Source organism: Penaeus chinensis, chromosome 8 (genome assembly GCF_019202785.1).
Source record: "Penaeus chinensis breed Huanghai No. 1 chromosome 8, ASM1920278v2, whole genome shotgun sequence".
NCBI classification, from domain to species: Eukaryota; Metazoa; Arthropoda; class Malacostraca; order Decapoda; family Penaeidae; genus Penaeus; species Penaeus chinensis.
The window spans coordinates 41,783,604-41,793,603 of NC_061826.1; the positions used below are offsets into that span (position 1 = coordinate 41,783,604).

Consider the following 10,000-nt stretch of genomic DNA (forward strand, 5'->3'; position numbering starts at 1 on the left):
CCGACTCGCTTAATTACCCGCGACTTTCTATAATTTATCATTGAAATATTCCTCACGAGTTAGAAAGCCATCTCGGTAACAGATAATTGATAACGGGGAGATAAATTTGTAATAAAAAAGAAGCAAGTTGAATGTCGAAGGTTGTTAAGAGAGAGACAGAGAGACAGAGAGACAGAGAGACAGAGAGACAGAGAGACAGAGAGACAGAGAGACAGAGAGACAGAGAGACAGAGAGACAGAGAGACAGAGAGACAGAGAGACAGAGAGACAGAGAGACAGAGAGACAGAGAGACAGAGAGACAGAGAGACAGAGAGACAGACAGAAGATGTACAAATCAGCTGATTAAACAGATTAAACAGCTGATGCGCCTGAGAAAGGTGCTTGCTTGGCACTTGCCTTTGCTATTTCATGCATGGAGATGAACTTGCTTGCCTTTGCACTTCAGGCAAGGTGACAAACTTGCTGTCCATAGCAGTTGCTTGGTGAGAGGAAGGATTGTGCTTCTCTTTTCAATTGCAGGCTGAATGGGGGTATTAAGCTGATGTAGGTCTTTATTTATGAAGGTAAATATTTGTTGCATATATTTTGCATGTTATGCTGAAGGAAGCTGCTGCTGTTCTGAGTAGATTTTAGGATTTGATTGATGATTTGTAATTTGTTTTACCAATTTTATCACTTTCAGGGATGTAATTACAAGGAGCCTATTTTGATAGACTAATTCAATTCAATTAGTAGATCTTTGTCAGAAGAGGAGTTAGTCCATATAGCAAACATAATTCTATATATATTTATACATTTTCCTTGGTAACTTGACATCAAATATCTGTAGATTAAAATGGTTTTTAGAATCAGGATAATAAGAAATAGATAATACTAGAATAGTTGCTTTGAATTAAAAAATAAATAAATAAGATATGTTTTTGTTTTTGGGCTAATACCAAGCTAAATGATCACATGGATATTGGATATTTTTGCATAGGGTACGATTTTGCTAGAGGATTCAGAATCTGACCTTGACAACTGGTATCCTGTCCTGTCCCACATCTTGTCTGTCCTCTCCAGGGGGTTGTCAGTTTGTTAATAAAAGGTAGAAAGAAAAAGTTACTTGTTTAAAGATAACACAGGGCAAAGTTGTGTTTCTGGGGAGGAAAAATACTGATAAGTATGGTAATTTAAATATATTTTTAGTATTGTTAGTATATATGTTTTTTTTTCCATTTTTAGGTGTCAGGTCAGACTTGGAAAAATGGGAAGAAATGCACACTTATTAAGTCTTGGCAACTCACAGGGTTTAGAGACAGACCTGCCCTGAGGCTATTGTAGGGATGTTGGATGGAGAATTCCTTCAGTCTGGAATAATAGGACCTTCCATTAATCTAATCAAATTTAGGATTATCATGACTATATTTGTGATCCTTAAGATAATTTCCCTCCATGTATTGTGTGTTTATTGATAAGGGGTCAGTGTAGAATCGTGTCTCCGGGGCAGAGTTAAGATGTACCCTAGACTGTGTATCATATTACATAATCTATCTGATTAAATGTTACTGGGGTGTCCAGGTTGAAGACTGTAACTTTTGTTTCATAGAGTCTTTCCTTTCCTTTGTCCTTTGTATTCTTGTATAATCATTTGGTGTAGTCATTGCATTATTTAGGTTGAGTGAAATAAAACAGATATATTTTTTTTTGAATATTTAGGGTATGCAACAGATTATACAGTAAAGATTATTAATGGGTTTTTCTTTAGATTAATTTATTCCTGGGCTCCTTGTAGGGGACTGAGCAGAAACCAAGACATGGAATAGATCCTGATAGAATATTTTGTGAAACACTATAAGCCTAATGCAGTTGCCAACTTCTCTTTGGTTCAGCAGATTTAGGCATTATGTTATTCTAGTTGATTTACTAATTTTCCTTTGACTACAAAGTACATTTGTGTTTTGAAATTGCAAGAAAAAAAGAAAATATTTTTTATGTATGATAATGATAATGACCTTTTGAGCGTTGTTTATATGGTTTGTCACTGATGTCAAACTGAACGTCTCTAAAAGCATTCTCAGCAGTTTCTTTCAGCCTCAGTTGTTTAATGGCATTCAGTCATTTGTATATATTTCTTTGGGTATTTGTTTGGTGTGTTGATTCTGTTTTCAAAATCGGCATGAAAAGAGAAGTTATTCTTTATGCTAATAGGTCTATATAAATTTATAAGAAACTGATTTTTTGTTTTAGCTTGTTAAACTTTCTGGAACTGGTTTGAGCTTACAATTGCAATTTTAACAAATTGATTAATTACAGCAGTTTATTGTTCATGGGCATGTGCAAGGTGGGTAATGAGTAGCAAAACCTGTTCCTTCTGATCAGATGAAAAAAGCATAATAGATATGGAAATTAGCATGATTTGAGGAGAAATACTGTATGCTAAAGTAGATCCCCCAATTTGTATAAATCTTTTAACTTTGATTTCTTTTCGTGATTAAGTATCATTTCATTCTGAATTTGTTTCATGTTTCTTGTTTTTACATTTATTCCTGATGTGGTTGACAGACACAGTTTGTGTTATGTAAGTGTGGTGAAAAGAGTAAGCTAGGATAGATAACACAAAGGGAAGTAAAAATTATGCACATTCATGGTCAGAATTTATCCTGTCATTTCCTGCTTAACCCCCTCCCCATCTCGAAATCAGGTGCATGACGAGCGAGCTTCATAGAGGTGAGTGGGGGGGGGGGGGGGGAACTTGAGGGAACAGTAAAGCTTAAACTATTGTTTTGTATGCCTTGAAAGCTATATTTATCAGAAACTACTTGAAAACAGTATCACTTTTATCTTTTTTAATGAGTTAGATAATAAAAAAAAATATAAAAAAAATCATGTAACTCTTACATTGAATTTTAAGGGTTTCTGACATCTGTCTCGCTGTTCCCAGTTCTTAGCTTTGGCTTGCATGCCTGGAAGTCCAGATTACACAGCTGTGATGTCTGTTTTGGCCTGATACTGTAATACACCTAAAGGCATACACATACAGGGGTAATAGATTATATGTAATATTTTCAGCATTTGATTTTTATTTAGATTAACATAGAAGTAATAATTAAACGTATAACATTTACACTTGGCACAAGCTCATGTCAATGATGTATAAAAGTTATTATAACACTGACAAGTTGTTGATCCTTCCAGTGTGGAGATTGGGGAGAGTGTCCGAGGTGAAGATGTGTACATCGTGCAGAGCGGCTGTGGGGAGATCAACGACAATCTCATGGAGATGCTCATCATGATTAATGCTTGCAAAATCGCCTCTGCAGCCCGAGTAACGGCAGTCATTCCATGTTTCCCTTATGCTAGACAAGACAAGAAGGATAAGGTTTGTTTATGCTCATATTTCAGGACCATTTCATTTATTTATTTTTTTGTCAATCATTTTTTTATTCCTTTAAGTTTCTTAGGATTTTTTGTTTTTGTCTTTTAGGATTTTTTTGTTTTTGCATTAACCATTTTTTACATAGTGGTGATGGTTGAAACCTTATGTTTTATATATGTATGTATGGAACTAGCTCTTTGATGAATATAAAAGTTCTTACAAATTAAAAGAGTTGAGTGCCGATAGGACTACTATTTTTTTATATGATCAGCAATGCAAGTTACACAAAATAGGTCTGTTTGTACATTAAAGTTATTGAATATTATTTTTGTTTTAGAAAAGAGTAATTGCATTATTTTGTCAAAGTCCTATAAAGTTATTCCATTGTGTTATTAGATAGCCAAATGTTTAGTGATTAACTTCATAATGTAAGAAATGGTTTAGGTAATATTAATTATAAGACTATTGTAAGTAGTCCATGAATATATAATCTAATTCTGGAACTCCTTTTGAAAGCATAGCTTTTAGTAGTGGCTAGGTTGCATACAAGGCTGTATGTTGACAACCTGTGAACTGTTAACAAATTAATTTTTGGGGAAATGCATGTGCAAAATTCACAAGAAATATTGACATTAGATTGTAATTATTGAGGAATTTATATTGGACTTATAATCTGGTTGGATGCTCTTTGTGTTTGTTAGAATCAGTTTGCTATAAGCTGGCAAAGTTTCTTTTTGTTTCTGTATTTACTTATATCCTTGTTCTTATCACTGGCAAAAGAGGTTCAAGTTTTTGTAATGCAAAAGATCACTGAACGGCTGATCTTAAAAACATCGCCAGAATTGCTGCCTTGCTTTGATTGAACTGATATTAGCAAACCACACATATGTTATTCTAATTGTTATAAGTATGAGAAGAATAGCCTGTTATACATAGTCAAATATAATGTGTAAGCTCTGCATGCCCCTGGAACTCAAAAAATAGATTCATTCCTGAGGTTGATGCTTGGGGTCTAGTGAATATGAGAATTGGCATCACTGATTGGCTATCATGGAAGGTGTTGGTGTGTCTGATTGCATCTGCCCTTAAAAATGGCTAGCCAATCAACTGCTAGAATGCTGCCAGTGCCATCCAATCGGCAACTGTGACGTTTGCGATGCCAACCAAGCAAGTGTCGGATTGGAGTTTTCTCTTGACCTCAAATATCTCCTTTGGATTTATATTTGGTAGCAGGTACTTAGGCCTCCATTATAAATTTTGGTTTTATATTTCTGAAATGGTTTGCTTGTATTCTTTTTATTTTCTCTAATTTTTTAAAGTTCTGTTTAGAAGTTTGAATTGTCAAATTGAGATGTTGCTAGATTATTTGAAATTGCACGTCAGGGATTGTCCGTCCGTGACTTTAACATAGCATGCTTTTGACCCTAATGGCTTGGCTTTTTCAGGAACAGGTGGCATATAGGCCTCTAGTAAGTTTCTATCCTTGAAAAGTTATTTTTTGTGTGTTGTGCATGTACTGTCTTTTTGTTCGAAGATGATTGAGTGAGCGAATAAATGCTGATGTTCCTTTTTTAATAATTGATATGTGGCTTCATGAAATTATGAATTATGATTCTGTTTTTAACTTGTTAATTATTATGAGGTCATGATACTTCAGTTTATATTTATATATTACTGTACTGTGTGCTTTTTACTTATTTACATTTTCATAACTGAATTGAGTTGTGTGATTCAGATTGTCATATTGGGATTGGATAATACAAATAAACTAATTCCAGGTTGAGAAGGAATGACTTTTTTTTGTAAAGAAGTAAAAAGCATGAAATACAGGCCATGTTACAGGCTTAGGCCTAACAATAAATTTAATTGCTTTTCTTGTTTATTCCACTCAGAAGACTGTAAAAGGCTGGTTATAGATTGAATTATATTACATGGTTGACAATTGTCACCCTATAATGAGACTGGAAGAAGGTGTTAAATGCTTTCCTCTCTTGTCTTCATGCAGTCACGAGCCCCAATTTCTGCCAAACTTGTTGCCAACATGCTCTCCGTGGCTGGCGCTGACCACATCATCACCATGGACCTCCATGCCTCTCAGATCCAAGGCTTCTTCGATATTCCTGTCGATAATCTGTACGCTGAGCCTGCAGTCCTCAAGTGGATTCGGGAGAACATACCGGAGTGGGGGAATTCCATTATAGTATCTCCTGATGCCGGTGGGGCCAAAAGGTGGGTGGCGAAGGAAGGGCAGTTCGTAAGGTTCTATATTGTTGGCAGATGTTGCTAGAGACTGTTTAGGGTCTATGGTTAGCCTTTTGTTAGTGCATCTGAGATGGGAGCTTAAGTTAGAAGGATTTTCTGGCTCGTTGTTGTTTTATGAAGTTGTGTTACCAAGTATTTTTATTTATTTATTTATTTATTTCTGAATACTCTGTTAATGTTTTCTTGTACTGTTAATACTGTATATTACTTTCATGGTTACTTCAAGGGCCAAATCATAACCAAACCAAGTTATCTCTTTTCTGACCATTGAATCTTTGCTCCCATGAAAAAAACAATGGACGTATGAGAAGACTTTTCTAAACTTACATATTTGAAAAATTGACCTTTCACTCTTTATACCTGATGGAGGACACCAGAGACTGAATCAGTTCTCCCTTTTCAGAGTCACTTCTATAGCTGACCGACTGAACGTAGAGTTTGCCTTGATTCACAAAGAGCGCAAGAAAGCCAATGAGGTGGCTTCGATGGTGCTGGTTGGAGACGTGAAGGACCGCATTGCCATCCTGGTTGATGACATGGCAGACACCTGTGGCACAATTTGCCACGCTGCTGAAAAGTAGGGGGTTTCTTGGTTTGAACAGGAGGTCTTTGCAAAAGATGTTTGGAATATGTATATATAAAGGGCATTTTCATGAACTGTTTTGTAAAATTTTAGCACTGGTAAGAAGTAAAATTCATAAAGAGAAGCAAAGAAAAAATTTAGAGGAAAAGTATGAAAAAGACCCATTCATTATAGAAATAGTCTTTACAAAAAGGAACTACTTCAGACATATGACACATCTTTTCAGGCTCATGGAGGCTGGGGCAACCAAAGTGTATGCCATCCTTACTCATGGCATCTTCTCTGGGCCTGCAGTCACTAGGATCAACAACGCATGCTTTGAGGCAGTTGTCGTAACCAACACGATACCCCAAGAGCAGCACATGAAGGAGTCTAATAAAATCCAGGTATTTGTGGCACTTTTTTGAACGGGTCCTTTGCATACAGACTTTGTTTTTTCCAAAAGTTTTCCTGAGTAATGATAGTTGATTTTGTATTTCTTTGGGCTTTAAAGAAAGGATCAACCAAGTTAGTTGTGTGTGAGAGATCTTATGATGTAGGCATGTCTTTATGTATAGATTTGTATATAAGTTTTCTTTAGATTTCTTTCTCTCTCAATCAATAGTTGAAGGTGCATATTATTCATAAAGAAAAGGATGTTTGAAAGATATTCAGATTGTATCATACGTTAGCTTTAACATTTACTTGGGATTCAAAGGTAAATTATAATGCAGGGTTAAGTGTGATGAATAGTGAAAAAATCTTATTATATGGTATATTTTTTTTTTTTAGAGAACAGTAGAAAGAACTGATTATTTGTACAAAATCAAAAATCATATGCATGCAGGTTTTGTAACTTGACACAAATTTTCCAGCATTTTATCTGTTTGTGTTTTGTTTTTTGTTTTTTAGTTTTATGTATATTTACTAATGAACAAGGCCTAATTATTATGTGTGCTTTTTTAGTTTCACTGTAGACTTTTATTTTGTAAATGCTTTTACTCAAAGTTAGCTTTTGTATTGGTAGAGCTGATTAGCTTTTAATTAGATAGTTTTACTTTAGTTTAGAGTATGCACAGTATGGCTATATATCAGATAGTTGCAAGAATGTCTTAGTTCCTACATTTGTATAATTTGGCAATAAGTACTTTTAATTTGGTGTAGATGTAAGTCATGGTGACAGCCTAATCTGTATATCTGAATCTACTGACGAACGGTTTTGTACAGCGACTCCTCTCTTCATATGCAGTGCATGCCTTTGGGTCTCCTAAACTTAAAACATTGAAACATGTTGCATGTGTAATTGATACATTGGTTGGCCAGAATTTTTGCACCGAGAAGACGGTGAATAATGCTCATGATTTTGCATTATATATTATGAATGTACAAAGCTTATGGGGAATGCATGAAATAGTACTCAACAACTATAAGCCCAAAGTGAATAAGAAGTGAAAACTTATGTATTTTTGAACGTTTTGTTGCCTACAGAAAAAAAAAAAAAAACACTTTTGCATAAACAAGGACTTAGCTATGTATGCAGTAGTGTGTTTGAGTTTTATCTGTGTATCTGTATTGACTTCTTGATATACAGATGCAGTCCACTTTTCACATACAATTCATGAATGAACTGTAATTTAAAATAGCTACTGTTCTATGGGCAAAAATTTCAATCTTTTGAAAAGAAATTCTCATTGGAGTAAAGATTTGAACGCATTGTAACAAAGTTAGTTTTAAGAATTGTAAGTATAACATTTCCACCTTCCTTCCTCCCCAGTTCCTTCCTCATCCTCATCCTCATCATCTTCCTCTTCCTCTTCTTCCTCTTCCTCTTCCTCTTCCTCTTCCTCTTCCTCTTCCTCTTCCTCTTCCTCTTCCTCTTCCTCTTCCTCTTCCTCTTCCTCTTCCTCTTCCTCCTCCTCCTCCTCCTCCTCCTCCTCCTCCCCCCCTTCCTCCTCCTCCTCCTCCTCTCCCCTTCTCTTCCTCCTCCTCCTCTCCCCTTCTCTTCCTCCTCCTCCTCCTCCTCTCCCCTTCTCTTCCTCCTCCTCCTCCTCTCCTCTTCTCTCCCCCCCCTCCTCTCCCCTTCTCTTCCTCCTCCTTCTCCTCTCCTCTTCTCTTCCTCCTCCTCCTCCTCCCCTTCTCTTCCTCCTCCTCCTCCTCCCCTTCTCTTCCTCCTCCTCCTCTCCCCTTCTCTTCCTCCTCCTCCTCTCCCCATCTCTTCCTCCTCCTCCTCCTCCCCTTCTCTTCCTCCTCCTCCTCTCCCCTTCTCTTCCTCCTCCTCCTCTCCCCATCTCCTCTTCCTCCTCCTCCTCCTCCCCTTCTCTTCCTCCTCCTCCTCCTCTCACCATCTCTTCTTACTCCTCCTCCTCTCCCCATCTCTTCTTACTCCTCCTCCTATCCTCTTCTCTTCCTCCCTCTCCTCTCCTCTTCTCTTCCTCCCTCTCCTCTCCCCTTCTCTTCCTCCTCCTCTTCCTCCTCCTCCTCCTCCCCTTCTCTTTCTCCTCCTCCTCCTCCCCTTCTCTTTCTCCTCCTCCTCCTCCCCTTCTCTTCCTCCTCCTCCTCTCCCTTTCTCTTCCTCCTCCTCCTCTCCCTTTCTCTTCCTCCTCCTCCTCTCCCCATCTCCTCCTCCTCCTCCTCTCCCATCTCTTCCTCCTCCTCCTCCTCCCCTTCTCTTCCTCCTCCTCCTCCTCCTCCCCATCTCTTCTTACTCCTCCTCCTCCTCCTCATCTCTTCTTACTCCTCCTCCTCCTCCTCATCTCTTCTTACTCCTCCTCCTCCTCCTCCCCATCTCTTCTTACTCCTCCTCCTCTCCCCATCTCCTCCTCCTCCTCTCCCATCTCTTCCTCCTCCTCCTCCTCCCCTTCTCTTCCTCCTCCTCCTCCTCCTCCCCATCTCTTCTTACTCCTCCTCCTCTCCCCATCTCTTCTTACTCCTCCTCGTCTCCCCATCTCTTCTTACTCCTCCTCCTCTCCCCATCTCTTCTTACTCCTCCTCCTCTCCCCATCTCTTCTTACTCCTCCTCCTCTCCCCATCTCTTCTTACTCCTCCTCCTCTCCCCATCTCTTCTTACTCCTCCTCCTCTCCCCATCTCTTCTTACTCCTCCTCCTCTCCCCATCTCTTCTTATTCCTCCTCCTCTCCTCTTCTCTTCTTCCTCCTCCTCCTCTCCTCTACTCTTCCTCCTCCTCTTCTCTTCTCTTCTCTTCTCTTCTCTTCTCTTCTCTTCTCTTCTCTTCTCTTCTCTTCTCTTCTCTTCTCTTCTCTTCTCTTCTCTTCTCTTCTCTTCTCTTCTCTTCTCTTCTCTTCTCTTCTCTTCTCTTCTCTTCTCTTCTCTTCCTCCTCCTCCTCCTCCTCCTCCTCCTCCTCCTCCTCCTCCTCCTCCTCCTCCTCCTCTCCTCTTCTCTTCCTCCTCCTCCTCCTCCTCTCCTCTTCTCTTCCTCCTCCTCCTTCTCCTCTTCTCTTCCTCCTCCTCCTTCTCCTCTTCTCTTCCTCCTCCTCCTTCTCCTCTTCTCTTCCTCCTCCTCCTCCTCCTCCTCCTCCTCCTCCTTCTCCTCTTCTCCTCTTCTCCTCCTCCTCCTTCTCCTCTTCTCTTCCTCCTCCTTCTCCTCTTCTCTTCCTCCTCCTCCTCCTCCTCCTCCTCCTCCTCCTTCTCCTCTTCTCTTCCTCCTCCTCCTCTCCTCTTCCTCCTCCTCCTCCTCCTCTCCTCTTCCTCCTCCTCCTCCTCCTCTCCTCTTCTCTTCCTCCTCCTCCTCTCTTCTCCTCCTCCTCCTCCTCCTCCTCTCCCCATCTCGTCCTCCTCCTCCTCTCCCCTTCCTGTCCTC

General features: G+C 39.2%; 1 protein-coding gene across 2 annotated transcripts in view; it reads left to right on the top strand.

The window, feature by feature from the left end:
• The window catches only part of LOC125028014 (ribose-phosphate pyrophosphokinase 2), a 25,393-nt gene that overhangs the window by 10,431 nt on the left and 4,962 nt on the right, over positions 1–10,000 (top strand). Inside the window, exons 3-7 of one of the 2 annotated variants that reach the window (XM_047617271.1) lie at positions 3,179–3,362; positions 4,805–4,828; positions 5,365–5,588; positions 6,025–6,198; positions 6,431–6,590. In XM_047617271.1, coding sequence (XP_047473227.1) covers positions 3,179–3,362; positions 4,805–4,828; positions 5,365–5,588; positions 6,025–6,198; positions 6,431–6,590 — 766 coding nt within the window. The remainder of the gene's footprint in view (positions 1–3,178; positions 3,363–4,804; positions 4,829–5,364; positions 5,589–6,024; positions 6,199–6,430; positions 6,591–10,000) is intronic. The other variant, XM_047617272.1, reaches the window with a different exon arrangement.